Here is a 14,403-nt window from a genome sequence, read left to right as displayed (position 1 = left end):
AGGTTTTCTTCTTAGATTCTCAGAACGTGTGCTGCTCACATATGTCAGGAGAAAATATGACTCTAACGCTGCATAGTTAAGCTAATAAGCTTTCTCATAGAGTGAGACAATAGGAACTGTGAGCATACTGTACAGCACAATAAGTGCTGGCACATAAACTGTTTCAGTCTTGAGGGACAGTGTTTCACAGTATATCAGTGACAGAAGACCAGCTTGCAGCCAGAATTATGAATGAAAAGTTTAAGCCTTCATGAAAGTATGGATTTCAGATGATTCTTTTGTGGTCACCTCAAAAATTGACTTACTGTATTATTTAGGAGAACAGGGCATTTAATGTTTTATTTTCTAGGACTGTGCATATGCGCACAAATTGATCAGTTTAACCTAAGATGCAACAATTCAGTGGATACAAGTACATTATATATATGAATACATTACACAAAGCCAAGCAGATAAAACAGTATACACCCAACTTAAAACTATGAAGGAGTATCTTAGAGGTTTATTTGTAAGTCTGTTAAAAGTAGGAAAGACAAAAACTCCTATCTCTCGCCCTTTCTCAGGGTCCAGACTGCAAAGGGGACTGTTGGTGCATATTAATTTCACAGTAAACTGTGTACTTGGAATTGCCACACATGCTGTCTCTGGAGAGCTATGGATATTTGTCTAGAAATAGTCTCTTGTGTTTGTGACTACTATACAATAATACTTCAGCAACAAATGCTATGGTTACATTTATATTAGTAAATAAACAGTCAAAGGACCCTTTTTTACCCCTGATGTAGCTCAGCTTACGTGGCACAGCTCACATCCACAGAACTAAACTCTCCTCTTCTCCCCTGCTCCAAAAACACAATCCAAAACCCAGACTGGCCTCATCCACACTGCTTATTAGGAACAGTCCCCAGTCCACGCTGGTTCCCAGACTGTACTCAGACATTGTTTGGGACGGTGCTAATTGGCCCGGGCAGAAACCTTTCCAGGGACTGTGCTAGCAATTAGCAGCACGTTCACTTGCGCACATGCTCAAGCCCATCAGGCACAGCGATCTAGCACAAGACAGTCCTATTTCTGCAGCTGCCAAAGGCAACTCCTGATTTTGGCATCTTCCTCTAACGGATTCAGTTAATAGAGTAACAGCTCTAAGCTCCAGCTGCCCCGTACTACCCTGTCCTTTTCCCATCACCAACAGGAGAGGTAGCAGGAAAAGCAGGAGTTCAAAGAAGTGAGCCATAGGAAGCATTCATGTGAGGACAAAACTGCTACTTACATCTCTGACAGTGAAAGAAGACAGCAGATGCAAAAACCCTGAAACCTGAATCTACCCTGAAGGTCTTCAGATGAGCTCTGGTTATCTGAAAACTGACAGAGAGTAGACAGACTCAAACAGCTTGTCCCACTTTAAACAGCTTGCCTCAGTTTACATTTGGACCCTCAAGAACAACTGGCCTCACCAAACCACTCTTCAGCAGCTGATGTCTTTGAACAGCTTAAATCTCCCTCTGCTTTCAGGATAAGACAGATTTCTCCCAGCTGAGCCATCACAAAAGATACAAGTTTAGATTAGCCAAAGTGAACCTGAGTTGGTATGTTGGCCTCCTATGACCTGCCATCACTCAGGCCACTGCAAGGGAGGGATAAAAATTATTGGGTTTCTGAGATGCAGATGTCGTTACTCTGTCTGCATGTGAATGAAGGTTCAGAGTGAGAGAGAACATGCATGACTAGATACATAACTGATGCAGATGAAAAAAACCAAAAACTGGGGAACAGAGTTTTTCAAAGTCTTCTCTCAAAATACTTGAAGAAAAACTAACAAATGCAAAGGTTCTTCATATTTACCTCCTATACACTTCCTTATAGGTCATGTTCAATTCATCACTGCTACAAGATTATTCCTGCTGTCTGCCTTACTGTATCTGACTTCGACCGTGTCCACTAATGATGAAAAAATTCCACTTAAATACTCCTGTCCACAAAACTACCCAAAAGGGTAAACATCTTTCCTTACTTTGTTTGTACTATGCTGCCCAGAACAATTTTTCACTTTTCTTCTTTTTCTGAATAACTGTTGTTGTTTCGAAAGAGAAAAATATTATACTTTTTCATTTCCCCATAATTCAGTAATATTTGACTGGAAGAAAGTGTAGAAAATTACATATTTGAGTGAGAAGTACTAACAGAATGATTTACAACACAAAATGTTTTGCAACCTTTCCCTAATACAAAGACTATGAAATAGTGGCTCCAGGTCTGACATTTAATTAGGATTATATAATGCAAGCATGTGGCTTGTTTGTTCTCATTGGAAATTAATGTTCTGTTGATTTGATAACTGCAGAAGAAATTTGTTAAAAGTTTGTTTAACTTTTCACTAAAACCATCATTCTTCTGTCTTACTTTATTTGAGAAAGGGAAATGCTGAGTTCACTTGCTTGTAGAATTTTTGTATCTCATTCTGTGCTGTCAAAATAGAAAACAAGGCTGGCTTCTCCAAGAACAGCTCACAAACTATTAGTTAAAACTAACATCTCCTCCTGCAGGAAATGCGCAACTTTTTGTGTAACACTGCTAGGTATTTTTCCCGTGTTTCAGTAAGATTGAAGCCAAAACTTTAGATAAGCTTGACAATTTTTTTCCCCAAAACCATACCAGATTTCAGTATTAAATACATATAATATTAAGAATGCAGACTTCTCCAGAACCAGAAACTTTTCAGTCCCTCACAGTATTACAAATCCCACTCTAGCACTGTTTCCAAAAGCTCTAGGTCATCTGAGGTTTTGGCACTGAACACAACAGTATCTGACTCTTCCTTTATCTGTCTTCTTCAACTATGAATGCAGCATCGTATTCCTGGATATAAGTGCTGTTACCAACTTGCCTTTTGTAGCTAATACGTGAAAAATATGACTTTAAGAGAATAGGGGTCTTGCTGGTCTTCCCTGTTTATCTGCAAGAGATGAAGTAATTTAAAATCACAACAGAGCTTCTGTAAGTACAGCCTTTGTTTAAATGCTTGTTTACCGCAGTGAACCAAGAATGCAGTTTAGACAGTAAAACTAGAACATGCTCCATAGAAGATACACCAGAGCTCAGCTTTGGCTGCAGGGCGCACGCCGTTTTGACTGGGAAATTGAACGAGACAGAGCAGCGCCAAAGTTACCAGAGCCACAGTTGGGGCAGATTCACGCACTTGTGCAGGATGCACGGCCCCAGCCTTTGGGCACCACGGCGGCGAGAGGCCGCTGCGGCTCCCGGCCCTGACGGGCAACGCGCACTTCGGGCTGCGACGCCCGGCCCGCCGCTTTACGTCAGAGCAGACCGGGGCTCGGCGCCCGCCGCAGCCGGCCTTCCCGCGCGCGCCCTGCCCCCTCCTTCTCTCCCTCTCGCCTTCGCGTTTCCTGTCTGAGCGGAGGAGGTTTGGCCCAGCGACGACGCCGTCCTCCAGCGGCTGCGGCGACCGTCATGGCGGCGGCTCTCTCAATGTCAGCGGCTCTGAGGCACCTTGCGGTCGGCAGCGGCGCCGCCGCGGTCCGCCTGTCGCCGGCCAGGTAATGAGCACCGCGTGCGCTCGCCGGCCGGCAGTGCGGCCGCCCCACACCGACGGGCCCGCACCGACGGGCCCGTGGAAAGGCCGCGCCCGCGGAGAGGCCGCGCCGCTCGAGTAGCCCGAGCAGCCCGAGCAGGGCCTAGCGCTTCGCCGGGGCCACCTTGGGAGCTGGGCTGACTCCGCGAGCAGGGGGCGGCCGGGCTGCGAGCGGGCAGCCGGCACAGGCCTTTCTGCGGGAAGGCCTTCCTAGGCCTGCGCCTGTCCTTCCGCGCCGTGACCGCCCGCCCCTCGTCCTTGCGGCGTCCGGGGGCCGCAGCTACTGGAAGCCGCTGTGCCCGGCTTCCCGCAGACTTCCCTCGCCTCGCCCCGTGCTGCTTTGAAGCTTCTCAACGAGGCCTTTAATGTTTTCCCAGGCGATACGTAGCTGATTTTTCACTTGCACTTCACTGTCATCCATGAAATAATGCTGGAAAGCACTTATTAATTTTTTTGCTGGCACTTTGTCATTGGTTGTTTTTATTTTATTTTATTTTATTTTATTTTATTTTATTTTATTTTATTTTTTTGAAGAGGAGACGTTATCGAGGACTTAATGCATTGCTCAGCTTGTAGTTGAAGAGTTGTGCGTGTCTTCTGTGCATGTCCCAAGGTTTTATAACATCTTTTCTGATCAGGAAAACAAATGAAGTTCACTGCTGTTTACCATGAAGGGTTTGCTTTCCTAGTTAGGGAAAGTTGCAGTAATTATTTAAAATATCTGTGCATGTTTTCTACGTGTTTATTTATTTAAATCTACACACAGGAAACTGCATACACACACATGAAAAGGTAAAAGGACTGTAGCCATACTACTTCATTTTTACCCTTTTTATTATGCTCTGACTGTTCCATTGGTTCCTGTTCCCCTTTAAAATGACATCGACACCTTTTTTACAGCGCTGAAAATTAACCTTCCGTCTCACCAAAGTTCTCTGGAATCTGTGAATATAAATTTAGGAACTTGTCTGTGCTAGTGCAGAAACCTCCTGTTTGCATCTGATTGCTTGTTTCTGCCCTTCCTTTCATTCCCTGTAGTGCTGATTGTCATGGTTTTATGATTTTTGGTCAGCAAAAAGTTTCCTCCACTGTGTGGTACGCTGGAGCAGTCAACTCATCCAGGCTTTTTCGTGTGTGTGTGTTTGCTTGAAACACCCAATTTTCTAAGCAGTTATTCCAGAACAAATAGTAGGCTGTAACAGAGGTGGGAATGAATAGCATTGAGATTGTGGTAGGGACTTTGAAGATGTCATTTCTTCTGGGATAAGATCTGCCCTAGGTTTCTGCCTTGCCACAAGAGAATTATGGTATTAGGGTACCTTTACTTTATTTTATTTTATTTTTCTAAGAGGGATCTTGGAGATACTTGTCTCAGGAGAAGTTGAATATATGTTTCACATTCCATGGGAAAGTAGCCTGATTGTAAATCTGCAAGGTTTTTGGAGAAGAAGAAGGGAGAGGCACTGCAAGTCTCTTTTACTTAGTTTAACACAGTTTTACATGCTAGAAGACCGAGAAAAAAATTTTGCTTGGAACCAGGAGACCTAGAGTAATGTGTCTAGTTCTGGGCTCCCTAGTACAAGAGAAACTTGGGGGTACCAAAAGGAGTCCAGCAAAAGGCCAAGAAGATGAGAAAGGACCTGCAGCCTCACTTTTCTTCTTTATGGAAAGGAGGAGAGTACTGAGACCATTCAGTGTGGAGAAGAGAATTTAGCTTGGGGGAGGTTCTCATCATTATATAGAACTGTCTAAAGGTAGGATAAAAGAAGATTGAGCAAGGTTCTTCAGTAGTGTCCAGTGCCAGCAGAAGAGGCAGTGGGTACAAATAGATCACCGTAAGTTCCCCCTGAACACCAAGCAGCACTCTGTTCTGTGTGGGTGATGGAGTGCTGGCACAGGCTGCCTGGACAGGTTGTGGAGCCTGCTTCTTGGTGATCTTCAGAAGCCGTGTGGATGTGGTTCAGACATCCTGCTCTGGGTGTCCTTACTGGAGCTGCTGTTGGGCTGTGTAGACCAGACGTCCCTGCCAACCTCAGCCATTCTAGGATTCACTGTAATGTTGAAATTGCAGATTCATGATGTTAGCTTAAATTATGGGAGTAATACTGTTTGTTGTTTGCTCACTGTAGGATTAAAGTTTAAAATTTAAAGCATGAGTTTTATCTGAAGTGGTTTTTGCTTTTTTAATAGTTTTTTATTTGCACAAATTCCAATAGTTCCACGCTTCTTGGAACTGCAGTTACAGAATAAGTTAGCTGCCTTATGATTTTGAAACCAGTTTCCTGGAGAATCTTCCAGTACTGCCAGGAGATTCTCTTCTAATTTCCATGAGTTATATTTGTTTCTTACAAATGCATAGTACATCTTCCTATAAAACCAAGTTTAAATGTGTCTATTTGATGATTAAGCACTTCGGAATTTGCATGTCCTAGTGGCTTGGTGATTCTGAACCCATGTTTAGTAACACAACTGTGAAATAGTTGTTCAGCCCTAAGTTAAGAGTGCATGCACCATTTCTGATATCCTTAGGAAATGATGCATGTCTAGCTAAAATCACTGAAGCAGCAATTACTGAGTCCATCCTTCTGTCTCAAGGCGAACCTAATAGAGCATTAGCAACTGAGATTGCGGTTTTGAAGCTTTCACAATGTAAGATCTTTTGTTTCATGATCTTGAAGTTATGTTCAGTGTGTTTGTCTGAATTTGATCTCAGTGGGAAGGATATACCTTATGTGTCTGCCTTACCAAATTACATAAAGTTTGACCACGCAGTTACTGTGAGCCAGAATTTGATTTAAGGGTTTAACTTAAATGGTACGATTTCATGTGAATAGGAGGAAAACAAAGGAGAGACTCTTAAATGTCATTCACTTGGGAAAGATCATAGTTTTCCCCTGAATTAGAGAATGTAGGTAGGTTAAGCTGGGAAAAGAGAACTTTAAATGCTCTGTCATTGAAGAACAAATGAATTTATTCTAAATTGAGAATCAGCTATTCCAAAATCACTTAGAATTTCAGGATCCCTTTGTCTCACAAGATATCACAGTTATGATACAAAGAGAATCATTTATGTTGTGGAAGCAGAATGTTTTGTATGTGCAGGTGTAATATCTGGCTATACAGTCCATACATTTTATAATAATGGATTGTTCTTACCACTTTTCAGTGAGAGATAATGGTTCTTTAAAATTTATTGCCTGTTTCTTGTAATTGTATTGTAGAGACTAAGGCTGATCAGAAATGTTCTGCTAATTCATCATAATAGACACCTGAAGTTAGCAGAGTGAGGAATTAAGGATATTTGTGGAGTAAAAAGCCTGTTACTCAGTTCTTGCCATATGCTCAAGAGAATGAGGAAATCTGGGATGCCATTTAATCATTACTTTTCCATTTGCATATGCAAAGTTGGCAAGAGGTTTGCTCAAAACAGAAAAAGAGGGGGAAGCCATTTTTGTGGAAAAATAAAGGACTTCTAAATGCAGAAGAAGCGTAGCACATTGTTCAGTTGCTACCTTGCTTTTTCATCAATAACACAGAAAATGTTTCATCTTTTGTTTACATTTATTTTCCCTGAGAATAACTAACCTTTTCATACTGTTTTGTTTTTTTTTTTTCTTTTAATTATTTGTTTTCCTCAAAATATTATTGCCTTTTGTTGAATGTTTTGTTGCACATTTTGTTGTATGTGGCTTAGTAGACTTCCCAGTCTTCCAGATTTTCCAGATCCAGGTTGACCAAATGGCTGCACAAAGATTCACAATCCTTTGGCTGTACTTAGCTAATAAAAGCACTGCTTAGCCAGTGTCGGTGTTAGCCTAAGTGCCTTTAAAAAAAAAAAAAAACAAAAAACAAAAAAAAAATGATCTGGAGTAGTAACACATTACAAAAGTTGTCCTTCTTACTATTTCATCCACCTGTTGTGCATGCTAGCCACATTCTCACATATGCCATACAAGATAATGTAAGTGTTGTGTTCTCACTTTGAAACACATCAGAAGCTCTGATTTTTTTTCAAATAAAAAAATAGTACTCAACATTTAATTTTGTCAAAATTGATTCCAGTGGATAACTGCATCTACAGAGGCTACCTGGGTTAAAATTTCAGGATAAGATAAGGATACAAAGTTGGTGGGGATTTTGCTTTTACTGTATAAGTTGTACTTTGGTTGTTTAGAGGGGAAATAAGCCTTTTAAAATATATATTTAACTTGAATTTTACAATTCAATTTTGAATTTCTATTTTGTTTTTAATGTATATCACAGAGAAAGTATGGTGAATCAAACTGTATTAGTACACATTAGTACAGCTGTAAACCAAAATGCTGAATGAATTTCTTAGTCAGATTTTAGTGAAGGTTTGGAGCAGACCTGAGGACTTGAGTGAAATGTCTGGAGAGACAAATATATAAGGGGGATAAAAAGATTAAAAACACTGCTATTTGTACAGCTAGTGAATATCAGTTTAAAAACAAAACCGTAAGCAGCAGCGAGTCTTTGTCTGATCTTGCAGATAGTCTAGAACAGTAATGTAAAAGTAAATGCTGCATATAATTAAGTGCATACTTCATGAAAAACCCATCCCTTTTGACTGTTCACACTATTCAAATAATAACTGTGTGTGGATACAAGGGAGTGTAGTAGCCAAATCTTATGTATTCACCATGATTGAAAGCATCACCTGTGGTTATTTTTTTATAATAACTTGTCTCTTAATGATGTTTTGGTCTCTGTTTATAGTGAAGGAAGAACTCCTGCCCCATCAGTTTTGCATGCTTTAAAAGACAGGGAAGATTTCTGACAAATAGGATAATTTGAGTTCTATTATAGTGCATTCTATACAATATCAAAATTAATAACTCTTACTTGCTACTGTCCTGCAAAAGCTGATGAGCCAGCATGACTGGTCTATCATTAGTGGATATGCATATCCATGCTAGGTTAGAGCAACTCCTGTGAGCCAGAGTTGTGTTTTTTGTTTCCCACTTTAAGCAGTGTGGGGAGCAAGGTGGCCTGTTCCTTGTTTCCTTCAGCAGAGAAGGAGGAAGCTTTGGAAAGGCTCAGTCAAGAATGGGAAAGTTTGGATAAAGCGAAACATTCAGAATATTAAAACGTTGCTATCAAGATGAATTCTTTTACAGATGAGAGAAACACAGAAGTAAAAAATAGTATGTTTCATATGCTTTAACCTCCTAATTCTTGTCCTTAATACCATGTTGGTTTCCCATAATATTTCATAAAGTTCAGATAGCTTCATTGTTGTTCTAGGTTGAGGATCAGTAGAAAGGTGAGGATGTAAGAGGGAAAAGAGGTGTGGAAGGCCAAAATTTCAGAAGGGGAAAAGGAAAGAAGGCCGTGGGCTTTTGTTTTGTTTTGTTTTCTGGGAATAGCTGTATTTCTAATGTAATTGGAGAAAAGTAAATAGAGCAGGAAGTGATGACAGCGGAACATTCCTGACGAAACTTCTTAAATTGCTGCTTATACTGAGAATATAACTTAGAGTGACTTACTTTAATTGTATTTGTTTCCTTCACTTTTGGAATTAGAAACCCAAAGGAGGAGTGACAGCCTTTCTAGAAATACAAGGTTTAATAGAGAAAAGAAGGAAGACTTCTAAGGTATGTTTATTTTGGCAGATGAATACTAAATAAGCTGTAGGCTTGCCTCTAGTGTAAAATATCTGAAAGCCTTTATTATCAGCCCAGTGGCAGCTAGCCAGTTTAGGCTTAGAACTACGGATCACTTACCTGAAGTCTGGCATATTTAAAAAAAATAACAAACAAAAAACATTACTTCCTGCTAAAATAACTTTTTCATACTCTACTGACTTGTAGATCTTCCTTGTGCTTTAGAGATCTGTAGAGGAGTAGAGATTGAGAGGAATAAAAATTAAGGTCAGATTAAGTTTGTTGTCACTAATTTCCTAAGGCAGAGGGCTATAGTATTTTCCTTAGAGACTAAGCAGTTTAAAATAGGCTCTGATCCTGAGTTTGAGAAGGACTCTTATTTTAGACTAAAACAAACAAAAAAAGCAATGAGCTTCTATAAAGATGGATTTTGTGGTGATATTTCCTAATACCAGATCTTTGGTATCTCTCAGCTTGAGAGTTGTTTTTTTATTTGTTTGGTTTTTTGTTTTTGTTAAACATGCTACAGTGACTTAAATCATTTTCTGTCAAATAAATCAGGAAAACTATAGATTAAGAAATGCTGTATAGATATATGGAGTAGGGGAATTTGAATGCTATCTGCCAATAGCTAGCATTTCAAATCTGCCAACAAAATAATAAAATGTGCTTTAGTTGCATTGTTTTAGTGTATACTGTTCAGCATGTTTAACTTAGTCTGGGAAAATACTTTTTGGGAAGAATGACCATGAAGTTCTCTTAATGTATGTTTGAATGTTATGACTTAACTGACCATATTTTCCTGATATAAATCTGAAGTCAGTGTAATATTTGCAGAATTTTTATGTGGTTGCCCAAAAGATGGTGTTTCGGGGCTCTATTACAAGGAACTGTAGGGACTTGTGGGAGCTTTCAAAGCTGTTCTTCACATAAGCAGACACTAGCAAAATGCACAAATGAGATTCAGGATAATTTAGAGTCCAAAAAAAGAAGTAACTCATGAATTTAATTGATACTCATCAACTGGCTTTGATCGTTCACTCAAGGTACAACTGAAATAAGTATCTGGCATTGCTTTTTCTGGGAGGAAATATTGTACCAGTGTATAGATGTTAGTATATTAGGCCAGTGCACTAGGTCTCCCCTGTAGCACTGTGGGTAATCATGCCTGTTTTTAAACCCATGTTAATGAGTGAAGATTGAAATACAAATTACAAATAACATGACTGGTATAATAAACTTACAGCTATATTCAGAATTTTGGATATTCTTTTTGCTGATGTCTTATTCAGTGAACAAATAATCTATTTTGTGTAGTTATAATTTCTAGTCATCCCTGACCTGTGACAGGTTGTCTGTTAATATTGTTTATTTAAGGAATTTGTGAACATTAAGCATGCTTCCAAATAGTGTTAGGTGTAAGGTAAATTGTAAAAAATGTAAAAAAATTTTAAAAATTATGTAAAAAAAAAAAAAAAAAAAGCAAAATTATTACTCAGTTCTGTCTGAGAGGGACAGGAACTCTTGTTCATAGTTACTGTGCTTTATGCTGATCTTAGTGATGGAAGAAAGAATCTGTTCTTAAGAATAGAACTTGTGCATTTCTGAACCATGTCTATGTGCTTTTTTTTCTTCTTCTGTTTGTTTGTTTTTGTTAACATAAGGCTTGAAATTAAACATGCGTATTCTGAGGAAAATTAGAAGTTAAAGAAACACCAGCTCACACAGTGGCTATTGATTTTTCTGCTCTTGACCAAACTGGCAGTTGTAAACAAAATCAGCTGTTATAAGAGAAAAGTTGCATGCACAGAAGTGCTGAGCGGGAAAGTTCAAAGCTACTACAAATAGTTTTTCTGAAAATGAGAACAAATTCAGAAACATCTTTTATACTGACAGTTTCAGTAAATTTATATAATCTTTAAGAGCTTATTTTTATCATCTAATCTGCATATATTCTTTTGTTCTCATAGTAGTGGAGTGGATTTTGATAGAGTTTTTTAAGTTTTACTAAGAATTGGATTCTAAATATGTCACAAAGTATCCCGACTGTGTTAGGATCGCATCCATTATTGTTTATTAAAAAGTACCATTAAGTTAGCAGGTGTCAATCTGAAAATTTAACCATTGTTATCTTTATAATGCATATTTTCATATTTCTTAAGAAATAGTGGCGTACTTTTGTCTGAACTTACAGGTGCAGTTGCTCTCTCCTAGCCAGTACAAAAGTATGTTTAGTTACTATTTTGTTAACAGGCCATGCATAGCTGCAGTAATTTGTGTATGCTGTAATGTTCCCTTGACCTGCAACTGATGCTGAGGAAGTAAATTAATTTCTGACTAGACTATACGGACTGTAGGCAGCTCCAGAATGTGTGTGGGCAAACGCTTCTTACAGCTGGTTATTCTTGCAATGTTTCTATGAAAGATTTCATGAACAGTTTCTACTAATTTTTTAAAACTCATGTATGATTTTATATTAAATATTTTAAGTCTGATCTTTTGTTAATGCATTCTCAGCACTTACATGCTTCTGATGATTGTCATTTGCTATGAACCTGATAAGATAATGTTCTGCTAGTGTTAGCGATGCCATTTATATTGAAGTATATAAAAAAACTATTGCATAGAATAATTGTTTAATTCTCCATCTTTTTTAAGCATTTCAGTAGTTCTAAATGGAGATTTTATGGATATTTTGGTCTGAATTCAATGATCTTCAGAAGTCCATTTCTTGTTATGAAACTGGAGTTGTATTTAATGACCTAACGATGAAGAAGTGCCTTACTCCCTTCAGTAGAACTGGAATATTTTGAACTAAGAAAAGAAACAGCTCCTGATGTAGTGGTTTTGACTGTTGTGCCATGTGTTCAAGGTGTATTTGTATGTACCACACAAGTTATCCACAGGGAAATTCGGCAGCAGTAATGCTCTGTAATACAGTTGATGTTGATTGTGCCTACCAGAGAAAGAGACAAGTAGTCTGAATGTTGCTCTCTGTACTGGAATTCAAGAATGAGGTACCAATTTGAAGTACCAGTTTTGCCTTAAGGGTTTATTCCGCAGTAGTCTCCTTCCAGATTGCTAATAGCCACTCAGATAGTAGGACTGTGAAAGAAGGCTAGGAAACGGCTTTCCCTTTGTAGTAGCAGTGGAGTGGGAGGGAGTCAGTGTATAAATAAAAGTACAGGAGAACACAGAAATACAGGAGCAGTAGCTGATTAGGTTACTTTTATCTCATAGGTGAGTTCTCAAAAAAATGATTGTAAGAAGTGTTTACCTTAACAGCTTTAAATTGAAAGAAAATAATAAAGATAATTATGGAACAACAGTGCAGTCAACTATTCTTTTGAAGTAGGTGTCATTTAAGTAACTTAACAGTTACTCTTGTGCCAAACAGTAAATTCTCCTTCATGAGTAGTTGTCTCAAGACTGCAGAGATTTATATGGTATGCTGCAGGTGAAGCTTCTTTTTTTCTAAACTGGCACCATGTAGCTACTAATCATCTTTGCATGTAAACTCATGTTTGAAGTTTTGATGTGATAACTTTGTAAAACTTCAATTGGAGATGCTTTCATAAGCCATGTAGGTTGCAGCTACCTGCACACCTAAAGGCAAGTGTATATTGTAGGAGGTAATTGATCATGCTGGTCTCCCCACAAAAATCTGTGTTGTTAGTATCTTTTTAGAAAGTGATAAAATATGAATTAGGTCTTTATAGAGAAACTAGGTAAAAATTTAGTCTTCTGGTTTGTTTTCAAAGCTAAAAAACAAAGTCTTCTGGTTTGTTTTCGATGCTAAAAAACAAATGCAAATACGTTACATGAAATGGTTGAAGCTGCAGTTAATAGGAAATCATGATTATCAAGTTGTAAGGAAGCATTGAAGTCCAGCTGTTTCTGAAAGGAAGGTAAGCTGGAAGCTGGAGGTGATCCAAGCAAGGACAGTGCCCTCACTGATCAGGGCAGTCGTCTCAACATAAGCAGAACTGGATGCTGATAATAGGATCTGCCAACAGTTCCAGGTATAGCTAAGGGATAAGCCAGGTCCAGGGTCCACCTAGGGACTCCAGTTAGGAGATGAGAGCCAGATACAAGTTTGAAAACAAGCTGCAATGTATCTAAGTCCATCCAGGCAACAAGGTCAAAAAGTGGCAGGAGAGATACTGTAAGTTGAGTGATGGATTGAGGCAGGAGCCAGAGCCAGGGCTGTAGAAAGGTACACTCAATCATGTCACTCAGGTATGGACTGAAGATCCGGAGCTGAGCTTAAATGGTGTGTTCAGAGCTGAGCTCCTGGTGTGTTCAGAGACCCATGGTAGGACTGGTCAGATTTTCTAAGGCCTGTTGGTGTCCTCAGGGCCCTGACACACATGGTCTGGCAGCCAGTTTGTGTCTCCAGGATGTTTTATTCAGCACAAGCTGACTTGAAAACTCAAATTATTATTATTCTTGCATGTCAGATGGCATCACTGGTGTATCTTCATGTTGCTCAGTAAGCAAAGAATTATTGTAATATCATGTTTGTTCCACTCAGGAGTGTGTACAATGGAGGAGTTGGAGTATTTCAGTGGAGGAATAACGTGGACAGTCAGAAAGAGAAAATAATGAGCTGTAGAAGATTAAGTTGTGTGGTATTTCAGGAGGGAAACCAAAGAGTAAAATGGCTAAGATGAAGTGGACAAAGAAAGAGTGAAATTATCCTCAGTTTTAGCTGGATTATCTCACTCTCATCTAAAACAACTGCTGAAAGCGTGTGATTTGGAAAAGTGATCTTCTGTCTGTCACGTTCCATTTGTGAGCCATTTGGCTGTATTGTTTATGAAATAATACAAACAAAAATTGACAGCTCTAGAGTAATTTTTTTTTCATTGCTGCCCAACAGCAAAGGCTTACTAACCATGTAGATTAATTGACTTTTATGAACAATTACAAACCATAGTTTTGCTGTGATACTTGATTCTTAATACAGGGCCTGTTCTGAAAGCGATGCCTCTTACTTTTTTCTATTGGCCCACAAATCAGAGGCCAGCATTGGTGGTACAGCAGTAGAGGATACCACTCCCAACAATGTTCCATTCCATGTTGTTGCTGTATGACAGGTGGCAGCAGAGGGGCAGTCTGACACAGTGGCATCTGACATGGAAGTGCCAATTAATTTCTTCCAGTTCTTGATGCAAGAAAGGACTTTTT

At 39.1% G+C, this 14,403-nt stretch overlaps 1 protein-coding gene across 1 annotated transcript in view; it reads left to right on the top strand.

The window, feature by feature from the left end:
• The first annotated feature begins 3,453 nt into the window (after positions 1 to 3,453).
• NDUFS4 (NADH:ubiquinone oxidoreductase subunit S4) overlaps positions 3,454 to 14,403 on the top strand; it is a 44,816-nt gene continuing 33,866 nt past the window's right edge. The window contains exon 1 of the mRNA XM_042825911.1: positions 3,454 to 3,554. Within this exon, the coding sequence (XP_042681845.1) occupies positions 3,469 to 3,554 (86 nt within the window). The 5' untranslated portion in view covers positions 3,454 to 3,468. The remainder of the gene's footprint in view (positions 3,555 to 14,403) is intronic.

This window comes from Centrocercus urophasianus, unplaced genomic scaffold (genome assembly GCF_019232065.1).
Source record: "Centrocercus urophasianus isolate 14NV4802_14NV808 unplaced genomic scaffold, USGS_Curo_1.0 seq_25, whole genome shotgun sequence".
In the NCBI taxonomy this organism is placed as follows: Eukaryota; Metazoa; Chordata; class Aves; order Galliformes; family Phasianidae; genus Centrocercus; species Centrocercus urophasianus.
This window is presented reverse-complemented; position numbering and strand designations above follow the sequence as displayed.